This window comes from Zerene cesonia, chromosome 13 (assembly GCF_012273895.1).
Source record: "Zerene cesonia ecotype Mississippi chromosome 13, Zerene_cesonia_1.1, whole genome shotgun sequence".
Taxonomy (NCBI): Eukaryota; Metazoa; Arthropoda; class Insecta; order Lepidoptera; family Pieridae; genus Zerene; species Zerene cesonia.
In genome coordinates, this window is record NC_052114.1 from 6931431 (window position 1) to 6954787 (window position 23357).

At 30.9% G+C, this 23357-nt stretch overlaps 7 protein-coding genes across 12 annotated transcripts in view; 3 read left to right on the forward strand and 4 right to left on the reverse strand.

Annotated features, from left to right (window-relative positions):
• Positions 1-133: 133 nt before the first annotated feature.
• Positions 134-1800, reverse strand: LOC119831480 (probable tRNA N6-adenosine threonylcarbamoyltransferase, mitochondrial). The gene has a single exon (XM_038354858.1). The coding sequence runs from the start codon at positions 1365-1367 to the stop codon at positions 135-137; it is 1233 nt and encodes a 410-aa protein (XP_038210786.1). The 5' UTR covers positions 1368-1800; the 3' UTR covers position 134.
• A 650-nt stretch (positions 1801-2450) lies between these two features.
• Positions 2451-12562, forward strand: LOC119831513 (1-acyl-sn-glycerol-3-phosphate acyltransferase gamma-like). 2 transcript variants are annotated; one of them, XM_038354909.1, is made up of 8 exons: positions 2451-2548; positions 3024-3238; positions 3334-3506; positions 7511-7672; positions 7767-7967; positions 9254-9391; positions 10597-10816; positions 11039-12562. In XM_038354909.1, exons 2-8 carry the CDS (start codon positions 3058-3060, stop codon positions 11113-11115), a joined length of 1152 nt encoding a protein of 383 aa, XP_038210837.1. In that variant the 5' UTR covers positions 2451-2548; positions 3024-3057; the 3' UTR covers positions 11116-12562. The 2 variants fall into 2 exon arrangements, with proteins under 2 accessions (XP_038210837.1, XP_038210839.1); XM_038354911.1 differs by having other exon boundaries at positions 2468-2763.
• A 520-nt stretch (positions 12563-13082) lies between these two features.
• LOC119831516 (gonadal protein gdl) lies at positions 13083-14447 on the reverse strand. Of its 2 annotated transcripts, XM_038354918.1 has the most exons (4): positions 14246-14447; positions 13727-13887; positions 13497-13630; positions 13083-13397 (listed from the first exon to the last, which is right to left on the reverse strand). In XM_038354918.1, exons 1-4 carry the CDS (start codon positions 14335-14337, stop codon positions 13257-13259), a joined length of 528 nt encoding a protein of 175 aa, XP_038210846.1. In that variant the 5' UTR covers positions 14338-14447; the 3' UTR covers positions 13083-13256. The 2 variants fall into 2 exon arrangements, with proteins under 2 accessions (XP_038210846.1, XP_038210845.1); XM_038354917.1 differs by having other exon boundaries at positions 13497-13887.
• A 686-nt stretch (positions 14448-15133) lies between these two features.
• LOC119831514 (osteopetrosis-associated transmembrane protein 1) lies at positions 15134-17309 on the forward strand. Of its 4 annotated transcripts, none has more exons than XM_038354913.1 (5): positions 15134-15258; positions 15667-15968; positions 16106-16332; positions 16675-16846; positions 17133-17309. In XM_038354913.1, exons 2-5 carry the CDS (start codon positions 15890-15892, stop codon positions 17183-17185), a joined length of 531 nt encoding a protein of 176 aa, XP_038210841.1. In that variant the 5' UTR covers positions 15134-15258; positions 15667-15889; the 3' UTR covers positions 17186-17309. The 4 variants fall into 4 exon arrangements, with proteins under 4 accessions (XP_038210841.1, XP_038210843.1, XP_038210840.1 ...); XM_038354915.1 differs by having other exon boundaries at positions 15145-15258; positions 15678-15968; XM_038354912.1 differs by lacking the exon at positions 15134-15258 and adding an exon at positions 15287-15585.
• LOC119831515 (chromatin modification-related protein MEAF6) lies at positions 17127-18645 on the reverse strand. The gene is made up of 4 exons (XM_038354916.1): positions 18337-18645; positions 18056-18259; positions 17886-17922; positions 17127-17734 (listed from the first exon to the last, which is right to left on the reverse strand). Exons 1-4 carry the CDS (start codon positions 18478-18480, stop codon positions 17304-17306), a joined length of 816 nt encoding a protein of 271 aa, XP_038210844.1. The 5' UTR covers positions 18481-18645; the 3' UTR covers positions 17127-17303.
• A 517-nt stretch (positions 18646-19162) lies between these two features.
• On the forward strand, positions 19163-21225 carry LOC119831070 (peroxisome biogenesis factor 2). The gene is made up of 5 exons (XM_038354311.1): positions 19163-19467; positions 19561-19638; positions 19707-20132; positions 20331-20552; positions 21061-21225. Exons 1-5 carry the CDS (start codon positions 19435-19437, stop codon positions 21148-21150), a joined length of 849 nt encoding a protein of 282 aa, XP_038210239.1. The 5' UTR covers positions 19163-19434; the 3' UTR covers positions 21151-21225.
• A 199-nt stretch (positions 21226-21424) lies between these two features.
• Positions 21425-23357, reverse strand: part of LOC119831068 — a 5757-nt gene continuing 3824 nt past the window's right edge. The window contains exons 3-4 of the mRNA XM_038354310.1: positions 22209-22308; positions 21425-21883 (exon numbers count right to left, since the gene is read on the reverse strand). Of these exons, the coding sequence (XP_038210238.1) occupies positions 21771-21883; positions 22209-22308 (213 nt within the window). The 3' untranslated portion in view covers positions 21425-21770. The remainder of the gene's footprint in view (positions 21884-22208; positions 22309-23357) is intronic.

The window sequence follows — 23357 nt, forward strand, 5'->3', positions numbered from 1 at the left end:
AAATTTTTTGTGCTTATCCAGTATCTATGAGAATCGGCCAACATCTATTTTTCATACCCCTAAATGATAAGAGCAAGGAAGAACAGCGTATGCTGGGTGCAGCTAGTATATTATAAAAATTAAAGAATAAAACTTTACAAAAAATTCTTTAATCTTGTTGATTTTACATGAATATTAGCATCTATAACTTTATCCTTGATATCAATACCTAAAGGTGCAACAGGGTCGACTTCATTAAGGTCAAAACTGGTATGAATATAGCCCGTTTTTAGCTTTTCTATGCCATTCCAAGCTATCATAATACCATTGTCTGTGCACAACGTATGGGGTGGGCGAAAAACATTACAGCCTATACTCTGCAATGATTGTAAACATTCAAAAAAGAAATTGTTACAAGCAACACCACCAGATACAACAATGCTTTTGGTTGTTTTAGGTAGATAATTATTCTTTTCACAGAATTGCACAGCTCTTTCTGTTCTGTGTACCAAATGCTTAGCAATTGCCATTTGAAACCCAGCACATAAATCATTGACTTCTGGTATGATCTCATCACCTTGAATGTAATGCTCTGATTCTTTGTTAAATAAGTGCCGTAAGAAAGCTTCCTTCAATCCGCTGAAACTAAAATTACAGTCTCGAATTTTATTTAGAGGCACTGGAAATTCAAATAAATCTCTATTGATTGATTTTTGAGCAGCTAATTCTACAGCTCTACCACCAGACACTTGAGAGTATTCAGGTATATTTCTTAATTTCATTCTCCTTGCCACTTTATCTAATACTTCACCAGGTGCATTGTCGAGGGTTTCACCAAGCAAGAGAAAATCATCCACACCCCTCACTAAAGTTAATAAGCAATGTCCACCTGATATCAATAATGCTAGAAATGGAAAATCTATATTGTGGCATATTCGAGCAGCCAATGCATGTGCTTCCATGTGATGTATAGGTATTATTGGTTTGTTATGGATCTTGGACAAGTGCATAGCAAATTTTACACCTATTTGTAGACTGAATAACAATCCTGGCTTTACTGTCACTGCTATTGCATCAATATCTTTCATACTAAGTTGAGCTTTATTTAGTGTCCCTTTTACTGCTAATTCTATATTGTCGCGATGTAAATCTCTAGCAATTAATGGATTGACACCACCATATCTGAGATGAGTAACATTTTGTGAAAGTAAAGTTTCTCCTAGTATACATCCATTATTGTTGATAATTGCACATCCAGTATCATCACATGATGTTTCTATGCCAAGAACAATATTATCAGTATGACTATAATATCGAGCAAACGGAATGCGAACCAATGAATTTCGCATAAATTTTACCTTACTATAACTTAAACCAAAAAGTTGCATTTTAGAAAATATTTTACAGCAACAATGAAGGTAAAAATTTAACACTCAGTACAAAATACGTAGTTAAAAAAAGTACTATGTGGCTGAGCTACAAAATTCACTCAGACTTACAGATATCCATATTTAAATACTCTTAATAATAAAGCTTAAGTTATGATCAATTTCATACATATGTCCCATATGGTATATGGATAGGTTACCCAAATGTTGAATTACAATATTCAATCTATTTTTGTGATTAAGGCTTGCAGCATCAACAGGCAACGAGTTAGTTACTTAAATACGAATGTTTAAGGAACAATAAAAATATTCAAATATAAAAGTTTAACAAAATAACTTAGACAAAATCTATGTTATTTTTTTGTTAATGGTTACAGCTTTTAAGTTTTAACGATAAATTTTTACTTTATAGTTTATATAATGTACAAAAATAAATAAAGCACAATGCACATGCGTTAACTGCTAAGTGACTGCCACTGTCACAGTGTCACTTAGTGACAAATCCGTGATGACAATTATCGTGTGTTTCAGTTATGTCATCTGTAAGGTCAAATGATTTTTTTTTTGGCTTGGTTACGAGACCTTTAAGCCAAAGATCATATGATTTCATTGATACCATAGATATTGTAGTATATCTGATAAAGATTAGTATATGTAAAAAAACATATATAAAAAAAGACAAATTGGATGGATGGCCATTTTTCCTTATCCCTGCCTTATTTGTACATAACTATTGGTGTGGAGTGTGTCTCAAAATTTATCGATTTTGGAAATTAACTTACATAATAAAGATTTTTGCAGGGACTTATAAAATTGTAACAGATTCATGTAGTAAAACAAAATATTTGCATGCAAGATAGATACCAATGCGGATCCGTATCGGTCATATAGGTCATGGTGAAACTAGGAGCAGAATGTTTTTATGCAATGTCATAGATTTACGTTACTTGATTTTGTTATTTAAATAAAGGTTGATATTTCAAGTACAGTACTTACAAATAAAATACCTAAATTCGTACTTTATACGAATGTTTGCACTTTATCCGTGTTTGTAATAGTAACTCTTTTATTGTTTATTGGCAACACTCATTGCTACCAATCATTTCATTCATTACAGTATATTAGTGCCCTCTGTGGTTTTCGTTTTTTGTAAAATTAAACATTGAAATTTAAGTGTTGAGGTATTGAAATTTTTGTACAGATACTAAAATTAAAAATACATTTTCAGTTGTCCTTAGTATGGCGATATGAAGTGATAAAACTTTCAAGCATAGTCTAAAAATATATAAATATAATATACTTAGTAATCTAAATTGAATCTCGCCGAATACATTTAAATTATTATAAAATATCGTGTTTGGAGTGCAATAATTGTAACTGATATTTTATTTAATAGGTATGGCTCCCACTTAATTGAATTTCTTTTTCGGTATTAAGTCGATTTTTCGAAGTGAACTATTTTTCGTCATGAATAGATCGTAGCTTACTCAATTGTGAATTTTATTTATATTAACATTTGATTTTTCATATAGAAAGAGATAATATACTCATTAATAGTTTTAATTTGTGTCTATACGGAGAGCCTTATCCTTATATAAATCATGTATGCTAATTGTTATGTCGTTAGAATAAATATTCACGTATTATTATTTTAAGGATTACATGATCACAAAAGGAAGCTGACGCAAAAATGTATTGGTTAAGTGTTTTGAAGCAGTCAACACTTGTGCATTTATGTTTTGCTATATCCTACTTCACTTCAGGATTACTACTGAATTTCATCCAAGCTATATTATACTTTGGACTTCGCCCTTTTAATAAATCTTTGTATAGAAAAATAAATTACTACTTATCCTACTCTTTTGCATGCCGTAAGTATATTTATGTATCTGTATGTAAATGTTAATCTATTAATGTACATTGTTATGAGTAATACTTATATATGTATGTTTTTTTATTGTTTTAGAATTAGTTTTTATGTCAGAATGGTGGGCTGGAACAAAAATGTCAATTTACATTAAAAAAGATGAATATGACAAATATTATGGCAAAGAGCATGGATATCTTATAATGAATCATAGCTATGAAATAGACTGGCTTATGGGATGGCACTTCTGTGATGGTATTAAAGTATTAGGAGTAAGTATTATTTAATTATCCTACAGAATTGTTTTTTTAACAAAAATTCCTAATAATCATTTAATTAAATTACTTCTTGCCCATGGCTTTACCTTTATGGTCAAAGGAAAAGACAGGAACAGTGTTGGAGTTTTCACCACACTCTTCCTGTCTTTTCATTCTTGGGTCTCAAATCAAATCTGTACAAAATTTAATTCAAAAAGTTCCTGAGATTATCACATTCAAACAATGAAACATATTTCAGCTTTATATATATATTTACCTACAGATAGTTCACTCTTACATAGTAGTTATAGAAGCACTTTTGAAATGGATAACATATTTTTTACATTGCTAAATATAGTTAGAGCAAGTAATTATATTTAGTCTATCAAGTTTCTAATATAATTTCGTTATGATGCGCATAGACATATCAAAATATTTCTACTGCATACAAACTTCAAAAATTTTTATTTGACATAGATTCTATTATATATTAGCTATGACCTGCGGTGTCACTTGTGCGATACCGGGGCAAAAAGTACCCTATTTGCACGCTAATCCAGACTATAATCTATCTCTGTCCAAAATTTCATCCAGATATGATAAGCTGTCTCGTGTGAAAGAGTAACAAACATGCATACATACTTAGGTACATAATTTTGTGTTCATAATATTAGTAGAATTTATCACAGTGTGATATGGCTATGGGCATTTTACATATTTCTCATCTATATTTAATTCTTACTTTTGTTTTTCAATTAAAAATTCTGACCTTTTCGTAGTGTTAAAAAATTGAATATTTATAAAACATTTAATCTGAGATTATTCAGGTCTCAGCTGTAACAAAAATACAAACAAAGTTACTTTCATTATTTAATATTACAATTTAGTTAGTTAATTATTTAATTAATACTATTAATTTATTTTAGCAATTTTTTATTAATAAAATTTTAAATTGTTAAACACTCATTATTACAAATAGTAAATATTTTCTATTTTTTTTTAATAATTTTGACTTTGATTTATCATTGATAGTCTATTCACTTGTGATTAAAGGACTTATCTCTGATAATTTATTTTACTGATGCAATATTTTGATAAGGTATGTGTTGAGTTGTCTTAGTAATATGATTATATTTTCAAAATAAGTCTTTTAAAGTATTATATTTAAATTTAAAGTTTTCGTAAATAAATACTCTTTTTCAAGCAGCAGCTTTTGTGAAATTTTTAGTAGCCAGATTTCTGAATAAATTTTTTGTTTTAACCTACTCTGAAGTTTCATATGGGACTAGCGGTCCGCCCCGGCTTCGTCCGTGGTACATATATAGCCTATACTTCCTCAATAAATGGGTAATATGAAAGAATTTTTCAAATCGGACGACTTTTTCCTGAGATTAGTGTGTTCAAACAAACAAACAAAAAAAACTCTTAGGCTTTATAATATTAAGATTACAATGCAATAACACTCACAATTTTGAATCGTGAGACGTATTATTTACTATTAGTATCAAACTAGTTTACTATTTACCAACTTCTTCCATATTCCATATTTAAAAAAAAAGAAAAAACTAAAATAACAACCATAAATTATTTATATGTATATTAAGGATTTGTTGATGCGGGACTTAAATGTAATTGTCATACATGTTTTGGTAAACAAAAAATTATATGACGACCCAAATACAATCCACATATCAATAGCTTAGTAATTAGTGTGAATAATAATCTAATTGTGTAATTTAAGGTATTGACTCACAACATTAGTTATTATGATATTATATAATCGTATAATTATTGTAATAACGTATGTAATTCACATTTAGTGGAGAAAACGCCTAGCCTCTCGGCCACGCGTAATCCCGCCTCAGCAATCGAATTACTTCTACTCTCTCAGTTTCATATGCTTAAGTCATCTATTGATGAACACCCCATAATACTATATCGTTACGTCATAAAAACAGTCGAAACGCTAGTTATACCTTCGCGCCTGGATCTCGGTATGCGCTGGACATGCAATAGCCACGAACGTGCCACACTGACGAATAGATGGTGTGATGTTTTTAATAAACATTCGATTTTTTTTTCTAATAATATGTACCTACTATTTAATATACTATTTATTTAATAGGACAGGATAAACACGTTGATTTTAATGAAGCTTTATATTCACATGTAGGCAGGTTTACGTACGGCTCGGTTACTATTACCACAGGTAACATAATAATATGATTATGTATGACTGTGGTATTATAATTTCTGTCACCCTCCGTTTTCAGGGTTCCGGACCCAAAAAGTATAACTGAACCCATTTACGACTTTGTAAAAACTTAAAATACAGTATGAAATTCGATTATTTATTTTTAATTTTTAATGTTGAGGCAATTCGATGGATACGTAAATACCTACACGTTTATGATGTTCGTATTTCCGATTAATTTCATCACGAACACAAAGGCTACTACGTTTATACAAATACCTTCTCCACCCTCTCACGTATTTAGAAATTTGTACTCCTTTAAGTTATAGTTATTATAATTCTTATCGCTATAATTTAATGACTATAGATTTGCCTTTTTGTGTTCCGCAGTTTGTAGATAAGAAAACTTTATGTAAGAAGGATTGTATAATCTAATTAGGTACCAAATAGATTACATGACCTTGATAAATACTACCGTGTCAATTGTATCAGTCATTTGAAACAGTCACCATTCATTTATAAAATCATATTTCCCTAGAAACAGTACAAGATGAACAAATATAAGCACAGTTTTATTTTTTGGTTGGACGTTAAAATTTTGAAATTTAAACAAAATGTTCCCCTCGGAACGGGCGTAGTCCTGTACAAAACAACAATTATATTTCATAAAATCTATCTAATTAATTTGTAGAAAATTTATCCCACTAGTCTTCCGATCATTAAGTTGTATGCGAATCAAACAGCTACTATACTACTGCTATATATAAAAACCTATATTACAAAGATTTGTCATAAACATGATAGATCATGGCTATTTTTGCTATATTCAGGAAATGTCTCAATATCGAGGAAATACGGGGTCTAAAATGTATATACTTCTCTGTCACGACATGCAACCAGACCCTAATGAGTCGGAAAACTTTATCACAGCATTATCAGTCAAATAAGAATGTAATTAATTGTAACTCACTTAATCGTATAGCTCGTTTTGGTTGTTATTATTATGACTTCGATAATATCAATGACTTCTTTAATTATTGCAGACTAAAAATATAGCAGACGCTGTTTACCTTTTATTACATTAATTTGTTTATTAATTGGGCGAAAGAGTTTTAACTTTTACAATGTTCATTAATTTGCAACTGTTGTTAATCGTTCCTCGCTGCTATTCTTATTACGTTTTTTGCTAATTCGTAATTTGCTCCCCTGGCCCCAATACATTTTTCTAGGATTTGAAGTAATTGTTGACCCACAAGTTTTTTAAACAGTTTAAAATAATGTTGCACGTGAAAAACTAACTACTTATACAACACTTACCTACGGCTAAAACGGTACAATGTACCGTTTAATATGTGTTATAATATACCATATTTTAATTTTTGGGAATCTCAGATTATATCACAACACATGGCAGATGAAGCGCACCGACCACTCGAGTGTGACAGCCAACCGTTGCATTGTATGTACACAGGCATCTGTGTGCGTGTTATGTTGCCAGACCTTCGTTCTCCTTCTTTTCTTTTTATTTGTGACTACGTTCCATACAAATATTCATCCCCTCTTTTAACCTCTTCTCCCCCTTTTTTGTAATAAATAGTAAAGCAGCCTCAGAGTCAACTCTATCTCTGTACCAAATTTCATCAAAATCGGTTCAGTGGTTTAGGCATAAAAGTGAAACAGAGAGACTGACAGAGTTACTTTCGCATTTATAATATTAGAAGGGATAATAGGGATTTGCTTTTGGGGCTCGCGTTTTCAGTGTCGGGCGCTCTTCATCTGCTTTATGTTTTCATAAGCATCTGAGTAATGAATAAAATTGTTTTAGAACTGTAAAGCCTACGCAAAGAAGTCCATCCAATACATGCCACCAATCGGTTGGATGTGGAAATTTTCCGAGTTTGTATTTTTAGAGCGATCGTACGAAAAAGATAAGGAAATTATTAAGCAACAGATTGCGAAAATATGCGAATATCCTGATCCAGTATGGGTGAGAATTGACAAATTGATATCCATTTATTAGTAAGTATATTTGATAAAATTAAAATGAATATTCGTATTAACAAATTTTCAACTTTTTTCAGCTATTATTAACGCCCGAAGGTACCCGTTTTACAGAGAAAAAACATGAAGCTTCCCTGAAGTTTGCCAAGGAAAAGAATTTACCACTCCTCAAGCATCATCTGACACCACGTACGCGAGGTTTTACGACAAGCTTGCAGCATTTCCGCGGAAAAATACCGGTTATTTATAATATTCAATTGGCCTTCGAGAAAGATAGCAAGGTGAGAAGTGTTATATGATCGCTCGTTTTAAGTTACCTGATCTTTAAGTATAAAGTGACGTATATATTTACAAAAACATTGTGTTGTTGAATTGTGCTACCCACAAAAATAATTATATTCATCAATTTGCATTTTGAGGCTATGGAAATTTAACAAAAGAATAATAAAAGCATAAAGCCGTGGCGCATTAAAAAATGCAACATGCATTTATTATATAATCTATCTGCAAATATAATTACGATGACTGCCGCTGATTAGTAGCAGTGGATAATAATATTTTTTATCATACACGTTACTACGCAAATTTCCAATGTGGCCATAGGTAAATAGATAATGTATATACCCAATTACAATATATAAAAATAAATAATGTTATTTATTGTAATAAGTAACATTATTATGATTATAATGATAAAGCTATTGCATCAATTCTACGATGAATGCACTTTAAGTGCGAGTAAACAATGAATGATACATTAATTATTATGTAGCAAGGTGATATTCACTTTATTGTAATTGTCGCTTGTCAATTATACAAGGATAGGCGTTATACGAGTGAATACTACGTCGACATAGTATTAAATTGGTAAAATCAAACGATGGCACTTTATAAATTTCACACCCGTTTAATGCACCATTATTATATACTAGCTGCGCCCCGCGGTTTCACCCGCGTAAGTCCGTATCCCGTTTGAATATCGGGATAAAAAGTTGCCTATATGTTATTCCAGTTGTCCAGCTGTACCAAATTTGATTGCGATCGGTTCAGTAGGTTTTGCGTGGAAGAGCAACAAACACACTCATCCTTACAAAGTTTCGCACTTATAATATAAGTAGGATTAGTAGGATTACTAGCTGACCCGGCAAACATTGTTCTGCCTTACTCTTATCATTTAGGGATATGAAAAATAGATGTTGGCCGTTTCTCAGACATACCGAATATGCACACAAAATTTCATTAGAATCGGTCCAGCCGTTTCGGAGGAATTCGGTAACTAAAATTGTGACACGGGAATTTTATACATAAGATAATGTCGTAAAGATGACGCACTTCGTTGTTTTTTTTATTTTGTATTGCAACGTAAAAAAACTTATGTTCACTATCGGATAAATCACATCACACATAGGCAGTTTAAATTACGCGTCAATTAGAAAAAACTGGGTCCTATCAAGACTGAGAAAAGTCGCGAGAAAAGCTAATTGTTTAAATTATTTGATACAGTATTGTGTCAAAAACATATTTAAATACAAAATCACTTTCCTATTTGTCTTTCATTGTCTTACAGGTGCCGCCTACATTGATGAGTATGTTATATGGAAAGCCTGTACACGCACATCTGTATATTGAACGGATACCGGTCGAGAAAATACCAGAGGGCGAGGCTGAAAGTGCAAAATGGTTGCATGATCTCTTCGTCGTTAAGGTATGATATCACATATCCACTTTTTGTAGGTTGTACTGCTCAAAAAGAGAAAAAAATCTTGAAGATGTGGATAATTGAATTTCAATTTATGTCAAGGATTCACTTGAGTTTTTAAAATCTATTCTATATATATATATATATATATATATATATATATATATATATATATAAAGGAAGTGGTGTTAGTTACACCATTTATAACTTAAGAACGGATTAACCGATTTAACTGAAAATTTGTGCAGAGGTAGCTTAGAACCAGGAGACGGATATAGGTAAGTGTTTATCCCGGAAATCCCACGGGAACGGGAACATGCGAGGAAATCGTTTCTGCGACTATGCGGGCAAAGCCGCGGGCGGGAAGGTAGTATAAGATATAAATACAATAATTCTTATTTACGAATGTAAAAAAATACGATACGTATGATCATGCACAGATATTTTGGTTTGCATACTAAAATAATACAGATTGTTTTTCTGTTGGGAAAATATCACGACGTAGTTTTATCAGGTATTTGGGAAAAGGCAAGGTTAAAGAAAGAATAAACAATCAGTTATCAGCGTACTTGCGTAAAAACAACTCTCGACTGCATTACAGTGGTGATTGTGTCGATTCGTTCTCGGTCGGATATTGAATAAATCGAATGATGATATTAAATATGGATGATAATATAATCGAATGGGGATAGGACCGAAAACAAATTGAGTTCAATATGGTAATGTGGAATTTTCTAACATTCCTGTTTGCATTGACGCTGCTTAAAAAAGTCTCTATATATACGAGTAGATTATAATTTGGACCACATGGGCTTTTTAATATTAACAGATTTTAGTCAGTTCGGTGCCCGGATGTGGTAAGGGAATTTTCAGAAATACTTGAATAAAATTTACAATATTTTCAAAAAGATTCATTAAGTAACATTTTCTATCTACGGGATTAAGAGTAGTTTCTCTTCAGGTGGTAATACGAAATTCTACCCATATATATACTAGCTGCACCCGCAAACCCGTTCGCGTTTGTCAATAAACACTTAAGATTTACTTTCACCCCTCCCACCGGAAGCACCACAGGGGGACCACCCTTTTGTAATTCTCATTCCAGATAAAGACAGACAAAAATTTTTTTATTTTCATATTATACATCAGTATCTACAATAAACGCCCCACGAAAAAAATCTAAATATCTTCTTTATCTTCTTATTTTCCAGGACAAAATGATGGAATCGTTCATGAACACCGGCGACTTCTTCCAAGAGTCCGGTGTGGAGAGAGTGGAGCCGTTCCACCGGCCGCGCCGCGTCTACTCTCTGCTGAACACTGTGGGCTGGGCGATCGTCACGCTCACACCAATGTTGTACTACTTGATGGGCCTCCTGTTTAGCGGGAAACTAATCTATTTCTCTATTGGAGGCGCGATCATCGCTGCTTGTAAGTGTATTTTTTTTATTACAATTGATTAAACGACATAGGGATTTTGTTTAATTAAATTGTATTTTGACTTTTTCTTTTAGTTAAAAATTTACGTGATAGAACTATCAAGTCATTTGTTTTATTTTATTTATTTGTGTCACAAAATAATCGTAATGAATAAATCGTGATTTTTGCATAAATTTATGCTGGCGTCTTTAACATTTATTAATTAATTTTCAGTCTATGTTTTGCTACAAAAGTCGATTGGAATGTCTCAGATCAGCCATGGGTCTTCGTATGGGACAGAAAAGAAGTAACGTTATTGAAAATGTAGACCAAGTAAAGTATTTTTTATACCTACTTAAAAATTGACAAAAGTACATGAATAGCATACATGTTACTTGACTATGTCTATTTATTTTAGTGATTGTTGAATACTTGTTTTATATTTATTAAAAACAACACTTAAACCCAATTATAGATATTACAACATTTTGTACACCTAGCTGTTCATTTGATTAGGATGCAAATTCTATTTTCACATTTGGTAACTACTGCAATAACTAAACAAAATTTCAAAATGTTGTTGTATTCTAATATATTTTTTCATAATAAATTTTTAGTAAACGATTATAAAAATCCTTGAATATTATAAGAATAGTCCTTTATTTTACAAGTGTTGCGTATTTATAATCCTATAAGATTGATGTATTTTTTTTCCCAATAATATTAAACAAATATGAAAGTATTACCGTAGGTTCAATAATCTTATTCATAGGTATTTTCAAGCAGCTTTACATAAAATTCATCACAAATGGAAAAAAGCGCCCAAATAAGAACAGGTTTTTTTAAATATATTTTTGCTTGTTTAACTTTATATAAATGTAACATATTTTTATGGACTTTGTGTAAATGTGACTAATTCGTGATAATACTACACATATACAAATGAGTTGCCTTTTAAATGTGTTAGTTCATTTGACAAAAAAAAAATTGAGCACAAGTTGAGTTGAAACTGTATTTAATTATATTGTGTAAAACTTATGAAAGTAGCATTATGGTAATGGTATTAATATTCTACTAATCCATGGGCCACATACAAGACAAATAAATGGAGCCAGTTACTTTGTAAATCCACTTCCTTATCCCTTACCTTTTAAGAACGGGCAACTGTTGCAAAGGCCTTGTCTCTGTATGTCATCATAGTCCGTGATGATCGCTTATCATTAGGAGACCCACCAATTCGGTTGCCTGCTCTAATATTAAAAAAATATATGTATATTGTTCTGGTGGTTTGAATTGTTTCATCATGTTTGTTTGTGTTATGTATGGCTTATTACTACGCATTAATATAAGATGATACTCTATATTTTACAGTAAGATAAATGTAATTTTGCACAAAATAAACGTCATGTGCAATTTTTTATAACTATTTGTGAGATTTCTGTATTTTTAGATATTTTTTTATAATTTTGGTTAATTGATTGTAATGTATAAATGATACAAATTGTAAATTCTTTTGTGATTACATGTAAAAATGTATACATTGTATGAAGGATTTACATGTTTAAAACTGGAGTTGATAGTATAAAACTTTATGATTTTCTGGAGAATTACTATATTATTCATTAGATGGTTAAACTCCAGAAAATTATTTGCTTATAACGTCAAAGTTAAGTAATTAAAACTATAATATTTATGTAAACTTGTTTTGCAATTATTGTTGATGTAGTCATTTTTACTAAAACCTTTCCAAATAATAAACTGTGTTTTATTTATTAACAATTTTACCTACAAAAACGAGTACACTCACAATCACGCAAAATAATTACTCCGCATACGCGTCCAATAAGCAGTTTGCGTATAGTTATGTTTTGTCTTACATTAAATATAACGCCACGAAATGGTAGTGTTCCGTGAATAAGTCGCATTATAAGGTGTGTTAAAGTTGATAGTCATTAAAATGTAGGTAATGTATGAAATATCTCCATGGTTCTTGCATGTAGACAAATGAACTGAGTAAAGTATGAACTCTTTCTTCTCTTTATGAGAATTATTTAATATATATAATAAACTACACTATTTTTACAGAAATATATAATACAAAAAATGATTTACAGAAAAAAAGGCTGCATAAACAAAAGCTGATGGTTTGTCTGATGGTAAGTGTTTACTACCTCCCATTGACATTTGTAGAGGTAGTGCCTTTATGTATGCACTGCCCGTTTTTAAGGGGTAAGGGATTGATGGACTATGAAGGGTGAAAAAAAGGAAACAGCCCACATGTTGTTGAACATTTGACTCTTAGACGTACAGCTTTGCTAACAAGGTCTTCTTTCACCATTTCAATCAGTTGTTTGATTAATGTGCAGATAAACCAAAAATCTATTCATTTCTTGCACACATACCTCTTCTCTAAACACCAACTTATCAGAGTATATTATATCTAATCTTATATTCAAACTTGAGGAATATCCATTTTACTCAGTCTTAAAATAAAATCTAACAGGTACATTTGTACTTTTATTTCTATTGGTTTGGTGGTAACAAAGAATCCAGGGACTCCAGCTTTTTCTAAGGTATCCTGTTGGTCACTGACCTGCAAAATAGTTTCATTAATTGAAAGTAAATAAGATACAATTTATGATTTTTATTCAAAAAATTTTTGGTTGAGTTCTTAATTTTCAAAATTAAATACCTTTTGATCTAATTGTATAACTAACTTCATATCAGTCTGCTTCAGTTCTTCCTTGTGTCTCTTCAATAAAATGTGTTTTTGTAATTCCTGATCTTCCAGTTTAGGAGTAGAGTTTATCATAGTTTGAATTTCATCTGTAATGTAATATATTTTATTTATTATTATACTAATTTGCAACTTAGAATAAACTTGCCATTTAAAAATGGTTATTTGAAAGATCATTTTCTCACTTGTATGTCTGTTAATAATTTGAAGCCTTTGTTGAAATAAATGTTTTTCAGTGACATGTTGAATTTCCATAAGACCTTTGACTATTTCAAAAACTGTATCATTCAGAAGGCAATTAGCAAGTCCTGACAATAGTTCTATTGGGACCCTCATTTGATATTTGCTGCAAAAGAATACTTCATCATTAAAAGTGTTGGTATTATCATAAATTCCAAATAAATAAGTAGGTTAAGCAAAATAATAGAGTGACATTACTTATCTACATTTTCCTTATAAACCGATAGGCATTTTAACTAAGTTTATTATTATGGGTGTAATTTTTATAACTGACAGATTTATAATTTACTAGCCGGACCCAAATGCTGTTTTGCCTAACTCTTATCATTTAGGAGTATGAAAAATAGATGTTGGCTGATTCTCAGACCTACCATGCACAAAAAATATATTAAAATCGGTCCAGCCATTTCCGAGTATGATAACTGACTGTGGTCCGACAATTTCGCATATAAAGTAATACTAACGGTGGTAATTCTCTAGCCATGTCTTGTAATTGTTCCAAAAGAAAATATAATTTTCTTTGCAAAGCTTCGGGTGTAGGTTCGATTATGTCCATTGTTAAACAGTTACTGTAAATCTTTGCATTACTCAATAATGGTTTAATATTTTTATAAATAAATTGTAAATAATAAACACAAACACTGTCTCTTGAAACTCAATTATTCAAAGTCAAAACTTCATTTGTCAGTGTCATACAATTGAATGTCATTTGTAACAGTTAATCAATGTTTTTATCCGACTCACAAAAAAGAAAAGGAGGAGATTCAACGTTCGTTTTGTTTTTTTTATGTTACAGTCAGCAATGGAGCTGGTGGGACGCCTGATGGTAAGCGCTACCACCGCCCATGAACATTTGGAGAGGCATAAGGTCCATTGCAGACCTTGCGCCTCTACAAATGGATTGCCGACTTTTTGGAAAGGGATTACGGAAGGATTGGCGATAGGAATAAAGGAAAGGACTGGGAAGGGTAAGGAAAAGGATATGGGCCTCCGGCTCCCCCACTCACCGAACGAAACACAGCAGAATGCTATTTCACGCCGGTCTTCTGTGGGGGTGTGGTACTTCCCCGGTGCGAGCTGGCCCAATTCGTGCCGAAGCGTGCTCGACTACAACATATAAAGTCTGCATGTATTGTTTTGGGTATTTAAGACAATATTTTCGGCAATTATGAATCGATATGAGAAACTTTATCTAGATCGAAAGTCGTAAATCTTTATCAACTCGGGATTTGATGATAAAAACTCAGGGAAATCAAGTAAAAAAACTTCCTGTGTCCTGTGTCCGATTAGGCTAAAGTTTTGCATTCGTGTGTAACTTTGGTCAATATAATGATCTGGTAATATTGAACTGATCACATGATGGAGTGAGGAGGTGGACACAAGGTGGAGGTGGAACAAATAGAGAAAATAAAAAAAAGAATGACTTTTAATCTAAGGATTATAACAAAAAGTCGTTAACTAGGTATCTTTCTCTCAGGTATTTTGAATTATACTAGGTTTTCTCACAGCCACGCTTTGTGTTTCTTTTTGCGTATACACTGTATTTTTTGGATTTATCTCAAATGTCATAATACCTATACAAAATCTGACATTTAGTTTGGATTTCGTCAAAGTTGTCAAAATAAATTAGTAATCAAATAAAAACAAATAGTACTTTAGAGTTCAGACATTCTCATATTATAACTATATTTCTATATAATTCGGGTAAATCATATGAAATGTTAAAATTTAGTGTGGTGTTATTTTTTCCATTTACATTGCTTCATGCCCATATAAGCTACGATGTTCCACAACTTGCATCAATGTAAGAATTTTGCGTTGATTAATTAAACTTGTTATTTTAAATATGTCAAATAAATTTTAAACAGAAATATTAATTTTCAAGGGAGTTTGCAGGACAAGGTTACTTATATCCTTATCCAGAGGAGTGTTTTGAAATTTTAAAAGCATTTGCTGATTCTGCATCAAATTTTACATTATGTTCAATCATAAACGCACGGCCTATAAGATTATGTGAAAATTGCGTAAAGCACTATGTCAAGTTTCATGATAAGTATAAAGAATTGTTAAATACTGCAGTGAATGGGACTTCATGTGGTTCAATTTTTATGTCCCAGGATAGATTGAATGTAATACAAAGGCATCATGATGGCATGTTAGGCATATGGAATACAGGCAATTGTAATGGTAAGTACTGTTTAGCCAAGTCTTAATATGTTAAGTGCTGTATATCTTAAGTATTTTTTATGTGAAGTTGATTAAAATTGTGGCATAAATAACCAGCCAAAATTGCACTATTCATGAAACTCATGCGTATATTTCAGATTGCTTCATTTGGTCTAATGAAACTGCAACACTTAAAAATAGTACATTAAAATTTTATGAAAAATTCAATGATACAATGCAATGTATTGTTTTAAACATAAATACAGATGAAAAAATAGTTTGTGAGAAATGTATGCAAAAATATCTTGAGTTAGATGAGTTTTATACAACTTTAAGCAAAGATAAAATAGGAGTAGATAGTGTCTGTATGGATATTGTGGATTCTGTGAGTATGACATTTTGTATGTTATTCTTTGTACTTTATTTTTTGTATAGTAACTATGTATGTAACTCAAAAAAAAATTCCATATTTATTTTATTTTAAATTGGTGGTTTTTTTGATTAATAAGTCAATTGTCTTTATCATTTTTGCAGTTATAATATTTAATTAATCCTTTATCTCATATTAATATAAATTAACTTATATATAGTTTATATAAAAATTATGTATACATATACATAGTTACTATATTGCTTTATAAATAATTATTTTTTGCAATGTTCTAATTAACTCAAGTTATTTTAGGAACTACCGTCATATTTGAAAGTCATGATTCATTTGTTATAGATGAACAGAACAAGATCTATTTGGAGTAAGACGTTGAGTTGCTGCAATTTACGGAGAACACCCGAAGTTGTATTTCTCTGCTGTACTGGGATTATATCGTTCCTTCCTATTTTGTTCTATATAACATTAAGATATTGTGCACCAATTAAAGATTTGCCCAATGTTTTAAAGCGTAAGTATAATATTCCATATTTATAGTTTATAGTAGCTTTGGCCACCACAGTCAGAGAAGATATGCAATCTTGAGGTTTTACCTTAACTAAATAATAAAGAAAATATGTGTATTGTTATATCAACCTAATAAGCTACAAAAATTATTAGGGAATGTTTGAATTAAAATCAGCTAAATTGTTTGAACATTTATTTGGCTAATTATTATTAATTATAAATTCATAACAAGCTTATTTGTAGTTATTTTATTGTGGATTTAATTAATTACAGAGTATTTTCTCTTTCAGAGTCAAGATTTAAACAGTCATTTATGAGGTCTATTGATAGCCGAACAAGCTAAGACAATTATTTGAATTTGGTTATTTTGTTTCTTTCATTAATTGAACACTCAAGTGTTTCATGTTACTACTTCATAGAGATCATAAAATTGTTAGATATTTGTTAAGAATAAACACATTCTATCGATTTCTGGCCTTCTTATTGCTATTTTTCTTAACATTACTATTGCTACTACTATTAGATAATTTATGTTTCAATGCATTAGGTGTCATATCACCTTTATTCATAAGACTCATCCCACCATCTTTGTCTTTTGGTGTGCCAGGTCTGCTGTCTAAACCCATACTAGCCAAAACTTTAGAATCCGCAGTGAATGATTTTTGTAATAAACCACTAGTGACTATTTTCTGAGTGGGAGTCTTTGTTAACGAAGATATACTTTTATCAATACTTCCATTAGTTTGTTGTTTTCCTGAAGGTTTTGATGCTAGACTTTCAGTTGAACCATGTATAGTTGTGTGATTTAATGTCCCAATACTCAAGCCTGTGCTTATTTGGGTGTCTGAAGAGTCTTCGTTAGTTTGGGATTCAGTCTCACTATTTCTCTCATCTGAAATAATATTTTATGTATGTTATTTATTTAAAAGTAGTTGGTATTATGTTCCGCAACATTATGGATCTCAACTTTTCAATATATAGTATAGTATAGTATAGAGAAAATAATGTTTTATATTTTTTTTAAATATTGCTATTTCACTCACTTTTTGTTTCAGCTGCATCAACCAATCCACTAACAGCCTGAAAAAAACATCAATTTCATACTTTTTGTTTATCAACTGTAGAGATAATTAAATTGAAATTTCTAATGCACATGTAATGAATATATAATAATAGTTTATTCGTTCATTAGAAAATATTGATTATCACTTACAGCCATAGAAGTTATAGAGGATTTTGAGAATAATCTTTCAGCTTCCTTAAATTTTCTGTTTCTTTTGTCTGCTTTAGAATTTGTGCTTTTATTTGTTGTAAGATATCTGTCCCAACCTCTAATTATATTGCCATAAAGTTGAGTGTCTTCTAGATATGAACCCTCAAAAGCATAAATTTGTCTTTCTAAATTAGCTAATGTCTCCTAAAAAACGGCAAACATATTTCGATAAGTTCAAAAAAATACACAACATTTGAATATATTCAAAAAAGTGCACTAACAGCCACTTCTGCTTTTCTTTTTACTAGCTCTGCTAACTCTACCCTTGTATCTGCGACAGATTGCGATGGTTTCGTCGCCATATTGAGGTTTTTAGATTTTACACTTTGAGTTTCACTAGCGGGGCTTTGTGGAGAGACAACCATCTTGATGCTATTTTCTTAACTACTAATTTAATAAACAACTCAAATATCGAATTTTAGTTATAATATCGAAAATAACTAATTGATTAAGGTGGAATAACAAAAACGCAAAACATACAATACAAGCAGTAAACGACAAAACTGTCATTAGCTTAAATGTCAAATATTTTATATTTGTCAGATCCAGTGCTGCCATCAGTTTGTTAGTACCATTCACTCACTTCTGTGCTCATGGACTCATTTTGGTATTTTTTTTTTATGATTCTGCTCCATATGTGTTACTTGCGAAACAATATTTAATTATTCCTTTCAAAATTATTGTACTTAGTTTGCTTTGATGTGGTAATAGGATCCACGTGCTGGTGGACAACAAACGTTAGAAAACAAACCAGTATGCAATAGGTAATAAAATTAATAATAATGCTAATTAATAAGGTACCAATAGTTTATATTAAAATTTTTACTATGTCGATATTGTGAAGCCAACTTTGCTTTTTACCTAAATACGATGTAGAGTCCGCGCCAAGAAAGAGGTACTTAGACGAAGTAATGTCAGGGGCTTGCCATATTTATTTCAAATACCACTTCATCTTGTGTGTGAATTGAATTATTATCTACACAGCACATATATAATCATATAATGTCAAATGTCACGTCAATCAAAAATGAAAGATCAATCACCGATGGTGTGTGAATGAGGAAAATATTTACTATTCCTAACTATTTAAACATCAAGCATGTTATAAAAGCTATAGTACACATTCTGTAAAATAAGACTAAGCCTTACATAGTACAACAGACAGCTACAACAGTAACAATAACATAATCAAATTATCTGTTGGACTGTAAAACAAAGATCAAAACAAGTTATCTAAAAGATAACTTCAAATTGGGTTCAAAGCTGTTCAATTGTTATGTGATTAAAAAGTACAGTTCCTACATTCTCACTTTTTCAATATGTCTATTATATACATACCACGAGTGACCCAGGTAATAAAGTATACCTCGTAGTTATGTTATATATTTTGGAAATAATATGTGTAGTATTATAAATAATAATCCGTATATAAATCCAATTTTCAGCTGGATTCTATACAACTCGATGCGGAATTGGAAGAGTTATTCAAAAATATATTTCTCCAGGCTACAAAGTTTTTAGAGGTATGTGTGAAGTATATGATTTCAAATATAGTCCATCAATATTCTGTTAATAACTAACTTATTTTCAGCCGGCAATTCTCCAACCAATTTATCCAGAACTTGAACTATTGATAAGATCATGGATATTCAAATATTCTGTGTGTAATAAGAAATGTACCTTCGGTCAAGAAATGTTATCATTAAAATATAGACCTGATAATTTTTCGAAAAGTAAACTATATTGGTATTATGGCTATACAATTGGTCTTAAATATTTGAAGGAGAGGGCTTTGTACAGTTTTACTTCCAACACCAAAGTTCAAAATATGTTACATACATTAGAAACTTATCAAATAATTGGTGATATATTGAATTTTCTTCGCTTTATTCAAAGTGGGAAACATCCTGCTTTGATTGACTTTATTCTAGGCCTAGAATTAACTGCAGATAAAGTTGTGAGAGAGAATTTAACTGATTTGTCATGGACAAGGGAATTGCTGTGGCATAATTGCATTGTAAGTGGAACATTTTTGTGATACTTTTATGGAGACTTAGCATTATCTTTGACAAACCAAACAGTATATGTAATGCAAATTCCTTAATCTTTATAAATTAAACTACCTTTGTACAGTTACTAGGCCTAATAATTTCCATTATTACTAATTATCTTTATATATCTAATTATAAACTAAATTAATTTTTATAATTTAAAGGAATTGTTTGGAACAGTACTCTCATTAGTGAATATATTTGGATTGAGGCAAAAACTGTCAAAAATATTGAAATACATGTGGTGGAGAAATTACGTCAGATCTGCATCTTCTCCAAAACAAGCGATAATGACAGTGAACACGGTGTGTGCTGCTTGCTCAGAAAAACCAATCTTACCTCATGTTATGGGCTGTGCTCATATATTTTGTTACTACTGTTTACAGGTAATTTTTGTTATATTTTAAATTGTGTGTTTTAAATTAATTTAATTATTAATTAAATTAATTTTTGAAAAACAAGGTGCTCAAGTAGTTAAAACAAATAATTGTTGCTCTGCATTAACAGTTTTTTTTAATTGTACTAGATTAATAAATTGATGTTGCCGCATCATCATTTCTTATGAGAAATTTTTAGCCAGTCACTAATAAACCATATGACTGAGGGAGACATTATAAATATTAAGTGCACATATCTCCTGTGTGCCTATAGCTTGATTATAATTGCTTGTGGCTTGGCATGTGGTAAATTTGGAGTAAAACCTCTGTGCTCCCCTTTTTTCTATCTTATACATATAAACCTTCCTCTTGGAAATCTCTCTATTAAAAAAAACCCCATCAAATGCTGTTGCGTAATTTTAAACATAAATACATACATACAGACACATATACGGCGGAAAGTGAAGCTATTTTATACTAGGTAATGATAAGCAGTTGACCAATCTATATATTTCAGGCCAATAAGATTGCTGACTCCGATTTCGCCTGTCCAAAGTGCTACTATAATGGTAAAGAAATAACAAAGTTACTTCTCAATGAAAATTAATAATATGTTTTATCACATTTTGCTATTTATTAGTCTGTAAGGGTTTTAATAAAATATGTATACAAAGGGTGCTAGGCTGTGTTCATTAATAAAATATTGATATTGTTACAATCACTGTTTTATTTAATTTATATACAGTATTTATAAAATTATCAATCTAAATTATTTACATTCTAACTTCATACTTTGAATAAAATCAGTAAAAATATCAGTTAAAATAGGCATTGTTCTTTAATTTTAATTTAAATTACATTTACTTACAACTAGATGTGGATTTTCTGCTAGATTTAAAAATAGTGTATAAAATTTATGGCACGAATAATGCAAGTAAAAACCAACAGATTTTTAATTACGTAAAGTAATGTCAGTGCTTCAAATTAAAAGAAAACATTCAATCATGAATTAATATCTGATAACATAAAAGTTAAAAAAAATACATTGTGTTATGTAATAACGATTATTTTGTGCCATTACTTCTGAATTGAAATAATGAAATGTAAATTTGAATTCTTGTATATTTTTTCAGCGTTCTAAATAAAAAAATAACATAGGTACTTTTTAAATTCCTTAACTATTAGTCCTGACTCGGCTTCGCTTGGTCGTATTCGAAATAGGAATTTTCAATGTTTGCTGTCTTTGCTATTGTGGACGTCAGCGTGGAAACCAGTTTCCCAATCGGCGACGTAGTTCACAGTACGCACGGACCCGTCCGGTTCTACCAGTGAATATTGACCTGAATAAATCAAATTTTATCGATAAGATTCATAGTGATGCAATATGGAGTTGGTGTCGCATGTCAATTAAGTATTATTTTTTAAAAGAAACAAGTTGTTTCTGGGTTCCTTAAAAGATTGCAGTATTAAAGGAACTCAGTTTAAAATTGTATTCAACTACTAATCAAAACTTAATCTAAAATACTTACAAACTACAAACTATTTTAACCACTGTATTAACAACTGACATAAGTGTCAAGATCGCTCATTTCCTAAAAAAACGTGTTATTCACAATGGTTTTATATATTTAGACCTTTTATATATTTAAAATATCAAATGGTTACCTTTGACTACGTCTCCATCACGTTCTTCCTTTTGCTGTTTGATGTCACCTGTATGTGGGTCATTCACGCCATACTCGAAGGCATACCGAGGGTGAGAATCCTGGTAAATCAAAATAAACTTAATTTACTAAGTGAAGCTTTATAGTGAAGAAAAATAATAGTGGTTGAATGCCTGGACTGTCTTTAGAAGGTTTTGCACCAATTTATTTTATTATCTTACTTAAAGCAATCTTTGGTAAGGTTGAGTATGAAAATGTAAGCGTTGTCTATATCATTTCTTCGCCACACTTCGCTATCTTGGGCATACACAGCTATAGAAATAAAATCAAACACCATTCATATGCCTCTGAAAATAACGCATACATAACCATAATATAGTGCTTATTGTTCAATAATAATAGACTACATCAGATTTTTTTTTCATAAACGATTTCATTAAAGATATGTAACTATAAAAAGGCGATTAATGAATTTTCTATATATGAGCTACGTGGCCTTAATGCTAAATTGAATGTATCTAGGTCAACGGAAAATATTCTAGGTTTATTTGCGAGAGTTAGAATAACTAAAAATCAGCATTTTCGGTCATACATTTTTTAATCAATTCGTTTATCTATACTATCTATACTTCCTACTAATATTATAAATGCAAAAGTTTGTAATGATGTGTGTGTGTGTGTGTTTGTAGCTCTTTCACGCAAAAACTACTTAGCCGATTGCAATGAAATTTGGTACGTAGACAGCTGGACAACTGGAATAACATATAGGCAACTTTTTATCCCGATATTCCTACGGGATACTGACTTGCGCGGGTGAAACTGCGGGTGCAGCTAGTATATCATAAAGAGGGAAAATTTGTATGTATCTTTGTAATGTTTTCACACAATAACTACTGGACAGAATTCAAAAATTATTTTTGCCATTTGATTTTTTGAGTATTTGAAAAACATTAGGTAAAATATATCTAATAAGCATGTTTTGTACATATGAAACTCATAGAATGATACGATTACTACCTAGGAGGCACTTACCTCCTAAGGTTTTCCTTATAACTATTTTCATACGTCATTTTTACATTCGTATACAGACATTATGTTAGGGATGAGTATATATATTAGATAACGTATGTGTATTTCATATTTCATGAAC